This window comes from Mytilus edulis, chromosome 10, assembly GCF_963676685.1.
Source record: "Mytilus edulis chromosome 10, xbMytEdul2.2, whole genome shotgun sequence".
Taxonomy (NCBI): domain Eukaryota; kingdom Metazoa; phylum Mollusca; class Bivalvia; order Mytilida; family Mytilidae; genus Mytilus; species Mytilus edulis.
In genome coordinates, this window is record NC_092353.1 from 37,340,418 (window position 1) to 37,359,226 (window position 18,809).

An 18,809-nucleotide genomic window follows, 5' to 3' on the forward strand; every position below is an offset into this window, starting at 1 on the left:
TAAATATTTGAAATATTGGCACTTTTTTTTTTGGTTTGTTTTATGCCACTCATTATGGTACTTAGGTCTAGTGCAAAAATGTTTATTTGATGATGGAAGATCAAAAGAAAAACATGAGAATATTCTACACATTAATTTCTCCTTGCAAGCCTGGATGTGGTCAATTTGAATTGAAGGAAGGCCTGTTGATTTGAAGTAACATGTTTGTATGCCCTTCTTAGGGGTATTATATTTTGCTGTCTGTGCATTCGTCATACTTTCTGTCACGCTTCAGGTTAAAGTTTTTGGTCAAGATACTTTTTGATAAAAGTGAAGTCCACCAAACTTGAAACTTAGTACACATGTTCCCTATGATATGATCTTTCTAATTTTGGTGCCAAGTTAGAGTGTTGACCCCAATTTCACGGTCCACTGAACATAGAAAATAATAGTGTGTGTGAGGCATCTATGTACTAAAGACACATTCTTGTTTTTTGTCAATTTATACACCAACTAGACAAATGATAAAAGGTTTAGTTTTTATGTGCAGAAAGAAATTGTACATGCTTGGAAATATAGTATTCATTTTGCTGGGTTTTTTTGCTGTTATTTTATATCTAATTAACCAAATCGGTTTGGTTTTTTTTCCATTGAAGCTAACACTAAGACTGTCAAGCTAAAATAATGATGTAACTACTTAAAAAACTCTTGCTGCACTGACAGGTATAAGTTGCTATACATGAACAGTAAACTATATGTACTAATTACAGTCATTAGATGTCATCAGATTGTTATCTTTTTTGCAGGCTGTGCTTTTGTTACATATGTAAATAGACAGTCAGCTCAAAATGCAATAAAAAGTCTTCATCATTCCCAAACAATGGAGGTATGTAAATGAACGTTAGCATTCCGCACTAATTATATAATTCACTCATCATCATTACTATAGAATTCATTCGCTGACGTTTTTGTCCTATATTTTTTGTTGGGCTATATCACGTAATTGTGTCTTGTTCCAAATGTAATGAAGTACATGCATGTTTCAATGTTTCAATACGTTTTGTGGCACATAGTTATCCCTAATAGATGTCATTTAGATAATGTAGATGTGAGTGTCTGATATTAATAGTATTTGTAGTACACTTATTTTAAAAAGTAATTATAATCACATCTATTGCTCTTGAAGAAGGTTAACAGTTAATTCTATGCAATAGATTTCTATTATAAAGGAGTCTTTATGTATAAGCAGTGAATGTATATGAGTAATTACTAATTAAACATACACAAACATGCATATCTTTATAATGTGGAGTTTCAATATAAACAACAACAATATAAGTGCCATTCTTTTTATACATAGTTATTTCCTAGTGCATCATGAAAAGTTGTCTTTTGTCCATCCATTCTGTAATCGGTACATAAATATTGATGACTGTATGTTATAACGCAACATGAGAGTTAAGTGGAATCTTTAAAGGAAGTTAATTTCATCCTGTATATCTTGTTGAAGGCAGTTTAGTTAGAGCTGTTATCATTCAATTAAAAATATGTAAATATAAAAAAGAAGATGTAGTATGAATGCCAACGAGACAACTCTTTACAAGAGACCTAATGACACAGAAATTAACAACTATAGGTCACTGTACAGCCTTCAACATTGAGTAAAGCCCATACCGCATATTCAGCTTTATAAAGCCCTAAAAAGACTTTTATTAAGAACAATTCATACAAGAAAAATAACAGCCTAATTAAAGTACAAAAAAAGAAGAAAAGAAAAAATATGTAACACAGCATCAAAGAACCACTGAATTACAGGTTCCTGACTTGAAAGCCATTTCTCCAGCTTTCTTGTATGAAAATAGAAATAAAAATGCTGCAAGCCATGTTATAGAGTGAGTCTACATCTTGAAGAGAATGTCAACAACACATACTTAAATCTAATATACTGTTAAATCAGATATATTCTGTATTCAATAATTATTGAGAATCTTGAACAATGGGCATTAATGCGAGAAACTAATTGCAATTTCAGGACAGGCTATATACAAATAATCCTATCTGAACTGGAAATCAAAGTTTTTATTTGCAAAACCTATCTTATTTTAATTCTTCCAAATAATTAAAACATTGTAAACATTAGTTTGTTTACAGTAATGTTTTGACTTCTGTCTGAAATACATTTTCTAAGGAGATATTTATTGACATGTCATTGTAAATGCACAGATTTGCAAGAACAGAGATCTGATTTTGGAGAAATAAAATTGCATTGAATAAAAGAAAAAGTCGTGTATAGTAGTTACTTTATGTGATAAAAGAAATTAATTGATCAATTTTATAGGGCTGTAATGCACCAGTAGTTGTAAAGTTTGCAGACACACAGAAAGAAAAAGAACAGAAAAAGTTAAACAACATGACAGCTAATTTATGGAGTCTTTCAGTGGGAGGTTTAAATGCTCTTGGTCCACAATACTTGGCAGTAAGTTTTACTTTTTTTATTATTTTTTCTCAAAAGCAACTACTGTGGATTCATTATTATTTGTTGGATACCAATTTTCGTGGATTTCGTGGATACAAGTGAACCACGAAATTAAATGTTCAACGAATGACATTTTATATAGTCTTGTACACAGACTTCTCCATAACCAAGAAATTAAATATCCATGAACATGCAAGCCACGAAAAATTGGACCCACGAAAATAAACGAGTCCACAGTACTATGATTGAGATTGATGAACAAAGATGATTTTAAGTTGGTTTGCTTGTCATTTGTTAAGTGCCAGTTGAAATTTATAGATATAAAATGTAATTGGGTCAAAAATAGGTTAACCAGAAGGATACTCATGTGATCAGCAAGTCTTTATGCAGTTAAAAGTTTCAAATAATATATGCCTAGAAACATGTAAATATTTGTTTTCCAAGCCTTGGTCATGTTGGCTGTGCCAATTTGAAAGACGTCAATCATTTATAACACACTATGAAATCTAATACACTGTGGAACCAGTTTTAGACTGAAACCCTTTATGACACAAATTTTGTTTGTGATTAAACAAGGGGTTGGTTCATACAGGGTAATACATTGATTGTCCTGAAACAAGAGTTCCATTTAGACAGGTGTTACTATATTTAGGTTATCATTTATATTAAATTATATCTTAAGGATGTTCTGCCCCAGGAACAGATTACCTTTATAGCTGTATTTGACAAAACCTTGCAGAATTTTGGGTCCTCAATTCTCTTAAATTCATACCTACTCTGATATATTTTTGATTCAATCATCACTGGTGAGTATTTTTTAGACAAAACCTGTGTTGGTCATTTAAAATCATAAGCCGGGTATCTTTGATAAGGCCAAAATAAAGTAATATGTGTGTTTCCTATTACATCTTTGAAAAAAATAGGGAAGATAGGTAGAGAATTGTTTGTATTTTGAGTCTATGGGAGGGACATTCTTACTTAAACAGCACTTATAGAAAAATGACCAAGAAAACTTAAGGGTAGGCTATTATTGAGCTTTAAAAATAGGGAGGCTAGGGAAATAGGCAATTTTGTTTTATTTAGCCTAAGTTTTTTTTACAGACATTGTATTTCTTATTCTTACTGAAAAACATACTGTGTATAAAACAGATTTTGAAATATCTTTCAATTACATCATTATCCTGAACGCATATCATGTTTCTCTCTATTATGTAATGTGATAAAAGAATAATGTCCAAAGTTTCCAGTTCTGGATAAACAGGTTATAAATTTCATATTTGTCAAAATAAAAAAAGTTTGTCTGATGTCTTTATAAAATATTCATGGTAAATTTGAGCTTTTTGAAAAAAGAATCTAAATTGGAGATATATCTTTGAAACCTGATGTTTTGAGTTATCTTATTCTATTTCAATAAACTGTTCTTTAATCAATAAATGAAGAAAAAACAACTTACTGAAAATACATAAACTATGTTTTCCTATTGAAGATGAATTACGCTACTTATAAAAACTTGATACTAGCTCTAATCCTGATATATTATCAAAAACACAAAAATTTTGCTATTTATTTTATGTAAAGACGGCTGACAAATTGCTATAAATCTTCTACGTATTACATAATTTGTTAGGGAAACCAGTTTCCCCGCACACCTTAAAATCATTTCATTTGCAATAAAATCGTCTTTCACTCCTTTCCCTGTTTTTTTCTGCCAATTAATGCAAGATATATTCCATAGTTTAACAAGTTCAAATGTAAAACCACAACCACAGTGAATCATAAAAGATTCTTACGAGCTGTGAGTTGCTTTGAGTCGCTGCCACCAAATATGTTGATGAATAAATCGGAGATAAAATGTGAAGAATGATGTTTTTCTTAGTAATAATTAGCCATTTCTTTCAAACTGACAGAGTAAGAGTCCTTTGATGTTCAAAGGGAAAAAATGGAGTTTCGTGTTTAATGGGCACCAATTACTTAAATTGGGTAGGCTTTACAAGTGGATTATGCAATGAAAGCTAATAAAATGATGATATGTTTCTTGGTATGTTTTTGATTTCTGGAGCATTGAATGTACCTGACAAAAGTCTTTGAAGATATATTCAAAGGAAGCAAAGGGGTTGCCATACATATACTGTATCACTCTGAAATTAGGAAAATGATGGCACTTATGTAAATAAAATGACTTCTACAAAAAAGTGATATTTTTAGCAATCCAGGCAAAATTTGCAAGCATTACCTATCTGTCTCAATTTGGAGTTGTTGCTAACACATTTTAAGTAATGAGGTTTTGGAGATTTCAGATTTAAATGAATTCTAACTAAAATTGACTACCTATTTAAAATACTAAATTTTCAAACCCCTACTTCAAACCATAAGTTCAAATTCCTAAATAAAAGAAATATTTCTGCTGATTAAGAAACCTCAACTTAGTGTTTTCATTGTCCCTTGTATTATCAAGTAAATTGTTGAATTGGAAGTTCATTGGGTACTTATCTGGAGTCTTGTGTCCTAATTTGTTTATGGACAAGAAAGGGTTAAAGTTTTACTAACAGTCTATTATTTGAACTTGGAATTATTTTCAATTATGGAATTTGCTTGATTTCTTGTTATTGAAATTTTTAATAAATTCCATGTTTATTCTGTACTGAAATGTTCTGTGCTGCGCACAACACTTTCTATTACAAAGAAAATAGTATACTTCCAATAGAATGTACTGTGCTGTGCACAACACTATCTAACCAAAATATATTGTATGGAAAGTGTTATTAACCACTCAAAAGATCATAATACCTAATAAACATGGAATTTATTAAAAAAATTTAAACACAAGAAATTATGCAAATTCCATAATTAAAAATAATTCCAAGTTCAAATAATAGCCTGTTTACTGTAGCTTCACTGTAAAGAACTACTTTCCTGTCGATATGTGCTTTGAAATCATTCATAAACGAATTCAATGCATATCTGTATTAAATGTGGGATATTCTTTTAATTATTTTTAAACATCTGATTTCTCAGTACAGCTGTTAGTTTAATAGTTAAAGATGTTTATTTTATTGGATAAATACATGTAACTGAAATAAAGGTAATAAAATAGAGAATTATTGCTGTTTCTCTAATTTACATGTTGTAACCTGATAGTTTAGTCAGTTTAATAGTAAATAGAAGGAAGAAAAAGAGATAGGCAGAACTCATTAGGTTATCAAGAGTATTTTAATAGATTTTTTTTTCAAACCTCAAACAAATGCTCATGGCAATTTTGTGGAAGAATGTCTGATATTCCATTTGTCTATTAATTTGACAAACTATTCAGCTAATACTGGGCAGCTATTTAGGCTTAGGACAGACCAACTTATTCAATTTCAAGAGTACACAGGAATGGTTGATAACTAAAGAAAACAAAACCTGATAGCATTCAACATCCAAATAAGTAGGTGAAAATCTATGTTCTTGCTAGGGTGCAGATATAAGATTTGATGACCGAAGGGGTTAAGTTTTCTAACAAAAGACCAATTTGGCAAAACATACAGTGATTGGGTATAAATTAACAATGTCAAGGCCAAAAGTTAAAATAAATTCAATCAATTTTGTAATTAGTTGCAGATGCTTAAAAATAATTTATAAATAGTAAGAAAGTTATGGTGATGTTTTTATATTTTGTGATAATTAACTATTTGTTTACTCTTGGTAATAAATAAAGTATTACTTGCAATACTTGAGAATTATACAGCTGGTGTAAAATAGTAGGAACTCCTGGATCTAATGGTGATATATCATTCACCCTTGTGTACATCAGTAAACAACAAACAACCAATAACAAAAAATTACCTTAGACAGAAACTAAACTTTTTCAATTTCCAAGAATTATCGATTTTCTAGTATTAACAGCCAACAGATGCAAGATTCTAAATTTAAACTTTATCATTTCAAAGCATATCTATGACAAAGTTTGTTTTCACCACAGAAATCATAACAGAAATATAGAAAACTGGTTTGTTTTAAAACTTCAATAATAATATAATTATGTCATTGTTTAGAATAAAATGATGAATTACGTCCACAATGTAGCAAGATGATTAAACTTGCTTTGATGGGGCAGAATTTTGATCAAATAAACATGTAATTACAACTGATTTGATTGTTCTTTTCAGTTATTACAACAGGCAGCCGCAGCAGGGAACCTGGGAATGTTTAATTTAGGTAATATGGGTACGTAGACAATGCTAATTACCTTATTATCTTGTCTGTCTGTTTACAACCATGCCTTGTTGTGTTGACAAGGGTCAGTTAACTTCCGCCTAATGTTATGTAATATTTACACAACAGATACGGCAACAGGAAACACTGGTTACAAGTTAATAAGACAAATTTTAAGGAATTTTTATGATTATTTTAAGCAGAACTTGTATGTGAATAAATATAACTGGCACCTGTGAAAAGGAATTCCTTTAGAATCTTATTAACATTTTTCATCATGAAATGGTAGACCATATACACAGGAGAAATCTTTGATTTGCTGAAAAGACAGATGCACATATCGGAAACGTCTTAAATGCATGAACCTGTGCAATATTTTTTTGTGGTATTTTTAGAGATTTCCATGTCTAGACTCTTAAAAAAGTAGTTCAATACTTATAGGTTAAAGTTATATTAGCTACATGTTCTGTGATTCACAACTTTATCATGTGTCCTATCTTATGGCATCGTTAGTCGTTAAATTCTCATTTATATAGCTACTAGAATGTGTCTCTTGTAATGTCAAAAGAATAGCAGCTATTTGAAGCTCATGTTTACCTAATTTTAGCATGGCATACAACCAATTAATAACAGTGATTTAGACTTAACACTAGTTCTCTTTTTGAAACATCAAAGCATGATGATTTGTTTGTGGCTACAAATAATCACTAAATTCCAATTAACATTATTAAATGGCGTTTTTGTTTACAGCTAATTTCCTAATGCATGTTAAGCAAGACTTTGGTTAGTTTGCTTGCTTTGTTTGTATATATTGTACAATTGTAATTGGGATAACATTCAATCAAACTTAAATATAATATATACAGGTTAGAATATGCCTATATATATTGTTTGAAGATGAAGATGTTAATTACAAAGCTTGAATTAAATCCATACAAACAGAGCAAGCAAACCTACCAAAGCTTTACTTTACAAGCATTAGGAAATAAGCTCTAAATCTTTTTTTTTATAAGTACTGTAAGTTTCATTTTAAAACAATGGAAAACCATTATTTTGAACAAAATGTTAAAATGTAAACTATAACCGAAGGATCAACTGAATGAGATGATTTTTATATCAGAGAAGTCCAAAAATGCCACAAAACTAGCTTAAAAACGGCCAATTGCTGATCATTAGTACAAATGAATTAACTTGGACTTGTAATTTTATCACCTGTCTTTCATGAAGGTCAGCGTCATTATTACATTACCCTTGCATCTATGTGTTATTCTTGTGACTGATCTGCACCGAAAAACTGTCAGATCATTTAGGTTCAAAGATTTTTTATGGGGGAGCTGATATACTTCCAAATAAGTTTCTTCACATTTGTTCCATTTTCAAAATTTTATGTACAGGATTATGAATGAGTCGAGTTGTTAAATGACTACTGTAAAATTTCTCTACCTTATTTATTTACCTATCAAAGGTGACACAGGGTTAAAATAAATTAGAAAAATGACTACTGTAAAAATTCTCTACCGTATTTGTTTACCTTTCAAAAGTCACACAGGGTTAAAAGAAAATATTTTTGTTTTCTCCTATTTACAGCAGGTGGTAATAATGGTCTGCAGCATCTATTACTGGCTCTTGCTGCAGCCGCGGCAGGAAATAACCAAGGAGGTATAATCTCCCCTTTCACATGCTCTTTTGCTTTTGTGTTTTGCCAGACAATAGTCTGTTTTTGTAGTGAACACTTATTTTTCAATGTATTTTTGTTGGGTATTTGTGATATTATATATCTTTACATTTCGACTTCAATATTGTAGTACGTTTTGGTTCTTTTTCTCTCTACATTATAAACACCTTACTTTTTACTATTTTTTTCTCTTTGTGTTATTTTAATTCAATTATTGGTGTTATGTATCAGATAAAATTTAATCAGAAGGAAAGATGATTGTTGTCAAGTCATATGTGTATGAAATGATAATTAAAGGTCCAGGTATATTACAGAACCTGTTTAAAATAAATTTCAGATCTACACAAGGGCAGAATAACAATAAGTTGTTTAAGTTTAGCCACACATGAAGGTCTCGGTCATTTCAGCTTCTACAGGACCATTGTCTGTCCATCTGCTGTGACAAAAATTTTGTGCAATTAAATTTATAAGTTGTGCTAGCCACACAGTACTTCTAGCAATAATTGACGTCACTCAAAATAATATTTAATCATAACACTTTGTGTTGAAGTTTTTGTGAAATTTATACTTGTCCAAACAGTTATTATTGTGAAACATTTGCAGTTTGAATGACTGCTTTTAAAATTTTGAGTGTTTATTATTTATTTAACTAAATTTCTTTTAAGTGTGAACAATTCAATTTGTTCTATTAGATATATACATATTGTTATTAATAAGGACCTTTAAATTTTACTGTTGAAGTGAGCAAACACTTAGGTATTTAAACAAATATTGAAACATATCCAGGTAATAAAATTTACCATGGCCTAAGGGAAGTAACTCAATGGAAATCTTGAAAATTTTGGTGATATTTTTTTGAACAATTTGAACAGGGTGTAAATTATAAGGTTCATAATTTTTCCATCCACCTTTAGGAAAACATGGTGGTTAAAATAGGCTAACGAATTCTAGAATATTAGTGCTACTATTTCTTGATATCTACATTTAGTCTATATTTTGCAAGAAGAGTCTAAAATTTTGTTCTATAAAAATAGGAAGTAAATTGAGGGATATTTGAAGGCTCTTTTTCAGGCACCCAAACCATTCAGACCATATTGTTAATGCATTCAATTGATCTTGAATTAACCACACAATACAATTTATGTGTTGTGCCTTCAAAGTCCCAATGATGTCTTTTTTCGAGAAAAAAAAGGTCTTAATGAAATATGCGTAAGGATCTCCAAATTTACAGCATGCAAGATGGAAACAGTTTTGATAATTTTGACTGAATTATACATGTATTAATTCAGACATTTTCTAGTTTTTCTTGAAAACTTCAATATAAATCTCTTAAACTATAGTGGTTTGGCACCCTGTCATTTATGAATAGATTTCAATCTTAGCTAATTGCAGAACTTGTAAAATTATTTGGGATTAAATAAATACATAGTTGATGTTTACCTATGTTCATGGAATCCACAGAAATTGATACCACATAAATAAGAATGTATCAACTATAGGTATAACATGACTATTTAGGCATTGTGAAGTAATTGTTAAATTGGAATGATAGTTGGATTTTGCATAAGCGAGTTATGAAAATAATCTTTTTTCTTAACTTGAAACAGCATGTTGAGTTATAGAAATTAATTTAATTAATATTAAGTCAGTATTGCTGTTTTCCATACCTAGTTTTTTGCCATTTGAGTTTTTTGAAAAATATTTATTCTCTTTCATATAATTGATATATATTTGACTAGAACTATAGAGCAAATTTTGATAGAGTTTACATTTTTTGGTTAATACAGGACTATTAGCTGCCCTTGCAGGGCTCCAGTTTAATGGTGGAAATTTATCCACCCCAAATTCACCCAGCGGATCAAATTGCTCCAATAACAACAGCAGTACAGGTACACCAGCATCTGTGTCGATTTTCAGCCGACTCTTTTAACATGAATTGCTCTTCAATGTACAATGCAGGGAAATTTGGATTTTGTTTTGATCTAATGTAATTTCTTTTTTTTATTTATCACATTCCTGCATTATCTAAAGAAAAGGTCTTGGATTTCATAGCATTAGAAATTCCCATCAACACAAATATTGAACTGACCCGATAAAGTTATTAGGGGTCCATTAACACAGTGATGATATCAAAAGAAGTTTAAATGACGTGGAAATAATTTTGCATCCAGGGGACTGGAAACTCCTGAACACAAAAATGGAACTTTGGTTGGTGTTTAGGGCTCTTCATGCCAGCATTACAGTCTACTGACTTGTCACGAAAAAAGAATGAAAAAGGTTTTAATGTTAAAGTCAATCGATTGGAAACATGGTAAACCGACCCTCACCAATATGCATGTTTGGCTGTGTCCAGCTTGTTTGTGAAATAGCAGCATACAATTCATTCATTATTTCAATATTATGGTAGATTCTATACCTTTTATTCTAAATTCTCTTTAAAAGTAGGTCAAATTTTATGTAGCAAAGCTTTACCGAGATACCATATTTACTTCTCCTGTAAAATTTAAACCTTGACATAATCAGATTTTGTAAAGATGCACCTATAGTTGAAGACTTGTTGTTGATCTTTAGATGTCTTACGGTTATTTGCACTGTTGGACTGCTGACTGATTGTAAAATATTCAATTTATTTTATTTATTTAATCTGTACTAAAACAATTCATGCTTTGAGATGAAGAGAATTTTTTTTACTTGCTTGCATTAAGCATTTTAAAATGGATTGTAGAAGCAAAAGGTCAACATCTAATGACTACCGAGACTATAATTAGAGAGAGAGAAAACGTAACTACACCACCTTAAACTATAAGATAGAGAGAAAATTTTACTTCACCTGTCACTTAACAAAATTGAAGGAAACTTGCTGTGATGGTCATTAGATCACTTGGTTTATCTTTAAGTTGCTATCCCTCTGAACTAATTGCTGATTAGATAAAGCCTATTGGAGAGACTACAGCTGATATTAAAACTGCTAGTATAACGAATAATTGATTTGAAATAAGCATACTACTTTGTATGCACAATATTTAGTTTCATATTGCCAAAACCTAAGAAATTTTGTACTATAATACAGTTGAAGAGCAGTTAATGTTATTTTTGACTTTCCTGTTTATGTGGCAAGCCTGGCTATTTATTTTCCTCTTGAAGTTTTTATTATTGCAGCATGTTTATCATATTGTATTCATTTTTATATCTTTGTCTCATTCATTTGCAAACAAGGGTTATCATAACCAGAAAAAAATTCTCTTTTCTAACAATTTTTGTAATGGCTTTGCTTTCTTGAAGGTTTTTATACTGTATTATATATAAATTTAGTTATTTCTCACCAAATTAACTACTGTATGTATATATATCATACTCTTGAATGTCATTAAAAGCCATAATCCATCTTTTTTCCCTGCACTAATAGATGCTATCTCTCAAATTTTCAAAGATATCATACTTATACTTATCTTCCAGAGAAGCCATTTGATTCGGTAAATATACCTTGCATTATTTTAGAAGCATTTCTGAGAAAGCCCATATCTAAAATGTCATGGAAATTATGACGGATCATGGTTACTCTAAATATATTTTCTACAGAATATATTGATTTTAACTTCAAAAGTATTTATTAAAAATGTTTGCAGATGAATTTTATTTCACAAAATGTTTATATTTACTATAGGCCAAGAACACTTTCATCATAGTAAAGAGCCCTGTTTAATAGTCAGTATAAGATTACAGGGGGTGATTCAGTTCCAAGAAATATTAAGGCTGGTTACATTTTACTTTTGATGCTTATGATATTGGAAAAAGAACAAAAATGCCTGGATACATGTACTACTTTTTACACAATTAAAGGAACTAAATTTACCCTGTTTTCTTGGAAATTGGACAGATATTTCTCATGGTTTTAGAAAGTTGAAACCATGCCATTTGATGTAATTATATAAGTAAATGAAACAATGTACAGATAAATCTTCTATTCATGATTGACCTGTTTTTAAAATGTTTGAAAACAGGCATTCCCTGAATTACATTGTGTATCAGCAAAAATATTTTTCCTAGTCAAAATTTGTCGTTTAATTATATTAAAACTTATAAACAGGGCTCTTAGCAGTATTTTCAGCAGTTTTTTGAATGTATGAATGTAGCATGAATTTTTTATTTGCATCATGTTTTTGGCTTTGTTTTATTCTTGACGTTTTATTTTGAATGCATATAACAGAAGCAAATGGTCACATTTGTTTTAGAGCTACAGAGATTTGCTTTTGTTGTTGTTTATTATTTTTTGTTTACACCAGTTATAATTTGCATGTCCAGTTCAGCCTATTTTTATATTGTCAGATTATCACAGCTTCTTTTCACTAATATGCGTATATTACACTTCGTTTTGTACTGTTTATGTTAAATAATTGGTGTCTTCATATTTATACCCAATGTTTTCTTTACTTTTGAATTTCTTGTTATCTTCTTTTTTTCTTGGTTTCCTTCTTTTTCGTAGTGGAACTGCCTTAATTTTGTAAATTTTGGGAAACTTTGGATTTTTTCTAATTAGGCTCGAACAATATTTTATGACCAGTCAATAATAGCATGTGAATATACTTTTTTGGAAACAAAGGACTAAAAAATTGGAATTGTTTTCAAATTTTATGATTCTTGGATTTTTTTATAATTTTTGTAACTAATTTTTGTGATTTTTTAATGGACATTTTTTTCTCTTCAATTTTTTGCGTAGACCTATTAAAAAGAATAAAAGAATAAGAATGATTGAACAATTTGTTGATTTATTTTACAGGAGATGTTGCCAGTCTACAGAACTTACAGGGTCTGATGGCTCTAGCCAATGCTAACAATCCAGGTACATATTTATAAGATGGGGTCCTCGGTAGCTGAGTGGTTTTACGTATTTTATCTACTGCATCAATGAAATTTATAATGGAAATTGGGAATATGTCAAAGAAACAACAACCCAACCAAAGAGCATACAACAGCCGAAGGCCACCAATGTGTCTTCCACACATTGAGAAAATCTTACACCTGAAGGTGGTCCTCAGCTGGCCCCTAAATAGTATTGTGTACTAATTCAGTGGAAACCTATGTCACTCTAAACACAATAAACTCTAAAACATATAATAAACTCATACTAAAAAAAAACATATAAGAGTAACAATGGCCAGAGGCTCCTGACTAGAGACAGACGCGACTAGCCTCTCGATACTTGAGTTTGTAAACTTAAACCTTACATAACCTTACATACCGGTACAAGTAGTAGGTGAAAAGGTTCGATTTCAATCTTAATTTTCTATAATTACTCATTTTCCTGCTGATAGTCGGTGGTTCTCTATGGTCACTCCTTCCACTAATAACAGCTGGCCTCCATGATGTAGGCAATAGTGTTGAAATTGGTGTCTAACACAACAATCAATCAATGTATTATAAGACATACCTTCAAATGGTATCAATGATATGACACTAAAAAAAAAATTCCTGAGGGAAAAGAATTTTTAATAAATTTAATTATCCCTACTTATTTTAAAATACATTAACACATTAATCTTTATTATATAGATACAAGCATTATTTTTCTTGTGTACCTATGGCTTTTCTGCAATTTCTACTATAGAATATGAAGCATTAGGAATTGTAAGCATCAATTAGGCATTGCTAAATAACAGTGCATCAAAACTAGATTTGAATATTACCATATGGTATACAAATACAAGCAGTTACACAAACTAGGTATGAAGTTTAGCATTATCGGAATATAACTTATTTTCAATGTTTTGTGGCTTAAAATGTTTAACATAATTTACAAAGGTCATAGTTGAATTTCTGAATTATTCCATAGAATAATCAAATCTTTAAAGGCTTGAATTTCTGAATTATTCCATAGAATAATCAAATCTTTAAAGGCTTTATAACTAAGACAAGTTGTATTAATTTTTAATTTTGTACAATTTCAGGTGCTTTGAATGCATTAGGTATACAGAGCCTGTCAGGATTGAGTGGTAATGGTATGTCTAATAGCACAGGTGAGTTTATGCTTTTTATGTTAATACAACAGATGTGTCCACTTATCTGATTTTCTGTCCTTTTCAAGTGTCATGCATTTATTAAGTTGTTGTAGAATAGGGCAGCCTTCAATTTTCGTTCACCTGGCCCAAAATGATATACTACTTCTTTAATGTTGGTTCTTCCTGAATATGCATGAAATACTTGCCACTTAATGTTGAGCTACTAACAACCAGCCAGATTATTGATGCAGAGTGGCATAAGTTGAAAAAGCAATATGAATCGGGTAGGCCGCAGGCAGCACAGGATTTTTATAGCCTTTAGTTTATAAGGTCTTCTCCAAATTTGTAAGGTGGCCTTAGAGGCAAAGTGGTCTAAGTAGTTCTACTACTGTAATCTCTAGCCAGTCAACACTGAGGCTGTGAGTTTGAACCCCGCCTGTGAGGGTGCACTCAACTCCAATGTTAATTGTCAGTTTTCCTATCAAAGGTCAGTGATTTTCTCTGGCCTTCCCGCTTCTTCCACCAATAAAAAATGGCCGCCACTTAATAAATAGCCCAAAAGGGGTGCTTAAAAGTGGCATTTAAACACTTAAAATCAAATCAAATTTGTAAGGTTTCCACTCATTTATAACAAATTAATATGGTAACAGATTGTTTAAACAATGATAAAAAATGGGGGCCATTATTTGGACGTGGACTTACTTTTAAGTGGCAGTGTGGGTATATGACTTTGCTCTCCAAAGGTTCTTTAATTTCTTTGCTATCAACATTAATCAGTTGGGTCAGGCAGCATACTAAGATTTAACAAGACTTAGTCTTGCCAACAACAAAGTCATTAAGTAGAAAAGCTGGTGTGCTGTTAATGATAATTAAGTCCTCTGAAAGAGAGGCACAAATAAGAATTCATACTTTCAAAATAACCTACAGGCGAGATAAATCTCTGTCAACAGTTTGATAAACTGGTCACTTCAAAAAGGTCTTATAAGGATATGTTTGTCTTAGAAGGTAGTGCAAAAGGGAAAAACTAAAATTGATCATCTTAATAATTGGGAGTTGGATAATCTTTTTATAATCAGTGTAATATATTTCATTTTAAATTGAACTCGCATGTTTGTCATGAATGACCTAAAAAGATACGTTTATTTATCACTAACACAAGATTTACTTTTAAAGATGAACAAATAAATATATGAGCATATTAACTAACTCATGACTCGATACATTGATTATCTAAAACAAAATTATCAGCATCATTTAGCTTTAACAGGGAGATCATTGATCATCTAAGATAATCCTTACAATGGAAGCCACAAATTGTATAATATGTCAAATTTAACAAAAACGGTATTGATTGAAAAGTATTGTTGTTTAATGTTAGGTATTAACAATAGAGGAAACAACTTAGGTGAGATAGCTAAATATAGTAGCTCCGTAGTCTATATTGTAATATGTTGTCATGGTAACATAAAAAGAGATATTGCTGAAAGAAAGGATTTCCAAGTGCAAAGTTATAAAATACGATCTAATATTTTATAGAATAAACTGGTATTTCATGTAAAACATAAAACTTGTTATTGCTGGATCAAGTAGTATAAAAAAATGACAAAACTATGTTCCAAATTTTGAAAATGTTTGTTTGTTTGGCATTGTGCATTGTTTTGGTGTAGTTCAGTGTAGTTATTTTAATCCAGGTATTTGATTTTGCATCAACTTTAAGGATTTTTACCAAACATTTTCTACTGAAAAGGAATAGAGCATGCTTTTGTAATGGAATTATTTTTTGACCCACAAGTGGGGAAAGGACACCAGATTATAATGAACACTATTTCTAATAAGTGTGTCATGATAAACATTAGCTACATTTTTTCAAGCTTTTTACTTTAGAAGAATTATAATCGATTTATAAATAAAAATATTTTGGTGAAATTTCTATGGCTGCAAATGATATATGGAACAATTAAAAGAAATGGTTAATTTTACATACAAGATTGTTGGATTTAGAAATAATGCCAATTATAATATTCCTGAATGTGTGAAGTCTGAAAGATGAGATCAATTACAAAAAAAATTAAGAAAAAATGTAAAGAAGGTCAGAATTCACTTATGTAATGAAAGGTTGGGTTCTATGGACTTCTGCTCCCTTCTATAGATAGATCTTTAGGCCATTAAATTATTCTTAAATTGTACTTGAGAGAACAAATACAGTTAATTTGATTATGATAAACATTCACTTTCCTATCTAGCTTTTGGACACAGACCAAATGGAAATATAGGTGAGACTTGGCTTGAGGTTTAATTAAATAATAAAAAAACCAGCACTTAACATTGGTATTTTACACTCCTGTTTTGACAATTTCACTTGTTCATACACTGGATATTGCTTTTAACTGGTACCTAATGGATCGCCCATTGGAACAGTGCAATAACTTGACTGGTTTCCAGTTAACTGCACCACAGGTTAAATTGAAACTGGATCCTTGTTGCATTATTTTGTTGTTGGAGTGAATGATACAAAAAGATGCCAGTTAGCTGCAATATTTTATTACATTGTTCTTCTTGAAACGTTGTTATTTGTAAAATTTGAAAACTGAAATCACAAGTAGTTTAATTACTTTCGTATGTAATTTAAAAATAGAAAAATGTATTACAATTTGCAGTGACACATTTGGGTAGAGATATTATTGCTTGATTTTATTTATTTTTTGGCTGTTGTCTGCTCTTTGGTCCGGTTGATATCTCTTTGACATATTCCCCATTTCAATTCTCAACTTTATTAAAACATTTATTAGTATCTATGCAAAATGGAATAGGTGTTTGTCCTCACAAAATTACAAGCACATTCTATTTTTTATATATATGTTTTTTTGTTACAAAGATTTAAATTTTTGAAGAGGTACAATAATTATTATGACTTAAAATTGAATCAAATTTTCTTAACTCCTTTAAATTATGGGCATTATTTCATGATTTTTATACGACCGCAAAATTTGAAAATTTTTCGTCATATATTGCTATCACGTTGGCGTCTGCGTCGTCGTCGTCGTCCGGCGTCCGAATACTTTTAGTTTTCGCACTCTAACTTTAGTAAAAGTGAATGGAAATCTATGAAATTTTAACACAAGGTTTATGACCACAAAAGGAAGGTTGGTATTGATTTTGGGAGTTTTGGTCCTAACATTTTAGGAATTAGGGGCCAAAAAGGGCCCAAATAAGCATTTTCTTGGTTTTCGCACTATAACTTTAGTTTAAGTTAATAGAAATCTATGAAATTTTGACACAAGGTTTATGACCACAAAAGAACGGTTGGGATTGATTTTGGGAGTTTAGGTTTCAACAGTTTAGGAATTAGGGGCCAAAAAAGGGCCCAAATAAGCATTATTCTTGGTTTTCGCACAATAACTTTAGTTTAAGTAAATAGAAATCAATGAAATTTAAACACAATGTTAATGACTACAAAAGGAAGGTTGGTATTGATTTTGGGAGTTAAGGTCCCAACAGTTTAGGAATTGGGGGCCAAAAAGGGACCCAAATAAGCATTTTTCTTGGTTTTCGCACCATAACGTTAGTATAAGTAAATAGAAATCTATGAAATTTAAACACAAGGTTTATGACCATAAAAGGAAGGTTGGTATTGATTTTGGGAGTTTTGGTCCCAACAGAATAAGGGGCCCAAAGGGTCCAAAATTAAACTTTGTTTGATTTCATCACAATTGAATAATTGGGGTTCTTTGATATGCCGAATCTAACTGTCATGACTGTGTATGTAGATTCTTAACTTTTGGTCCCGTTTTCAAATTGGTCTACATTAAGGTCCAAAGGGTCCAAAATTAAACTTAGTTTGATTTTGACAAAAAATGAATCAGTTAGGTTCTTTGATATGCTGAATCTAAAAATGTACTTAGATTCTTGATTATTGGCCCAGTTTTCAAGTTGGTCCAAATCGGGGTCCAAAATTAAACTTTGTTTGATTTCATCAAAAATTGAATAAATGGGGTTCTTTGATATACCAAATCTAACTGTGTATGTAGATTCTTCTTTTTTGGTCCTGTTTTCAAATTGGTCTACACTAAAGTCCAAAGGGTCCAAAATTAAACTTAGTTTACTTAAACAAAAATTGAAATCTTGGGGTTCTTTGATATGCTGAATCCAAAAATGTACTTAGATTTTTTATTATGGGCCCAGTTTTCAAGTTGGTCCAAATCAGGATCTAAAATTATTATATTAAGTATTGTGCAATAGCAAGTCTTTTCAATTGCACAGTATTGCGCAATGGCAAGAAATATCTAATTGCACAATATTGTGAAATAGCAAATTTTTTTTAATTAGAGTTATCTTTCTTTGTCCAGAATAGTAAGCAAGAAATATCTAATTGCAAAATATTGTGCAATAGCAAGATTTTTTTTAATTGGAGTTATCTTTCTTTGTCCAGAATCAACTTAAATCTTTGTTATATACAATATACAATGTATATTCACTTTTTACTACCAAC

The 18,809-nt window shown here is 30.6% G+C and overlaps 1 protein-coding gene across 27 annotated transcripts in view; it reads left to right on the top strand.

The window, feature by feature from the left end:
- LOC139491064 (CUGBP Elav-like family member 2) overlaps positions 1-18,809 on the top strand; it is a 62,820-nt gene that overhangs the window by 33,635 nt on the left and 10,376 nt on the right. For 4 of the 27 annotated variants that reach the window (XM_071278345.1, XM_071278344.1, XM_071278347.1 and 1 more), the window contains exons 6-13: positions 786-865; positions 2,318-2,455; positions 6,604-6,661; positions 8,237-8,308; positions 10,112-10,213; positions 13,102-13,164; positions 14,270-14,338; positions 16,564-16,593. In XM_071278345.1, coding sequence (XP_071134446.1) covers positions 786-865; positions 2,318-2,455; positions 6,604-6,661; positions 8,237-8,308; positions 10,112-10,213; positions 13,102-13,164; positions 14,270-14,338; positions 16,564-16,593 — 612 coding nt within the window. The remainder of the gene's footprint in view (positions 1-785; positions 866-2,317; positions 2,456-6,603; positions 6,662-8,236; positions 8,309-10,111; positions 10,214-13,101; positions 13,165-14,269; positions 14,339-16,563; positions 16,594-18,809) is intronic. The other 23 variants (XM_071278365.1, XM_071278366.1, XM_071278369.1 and 20 more) reach the window with 12 other exon arrangements.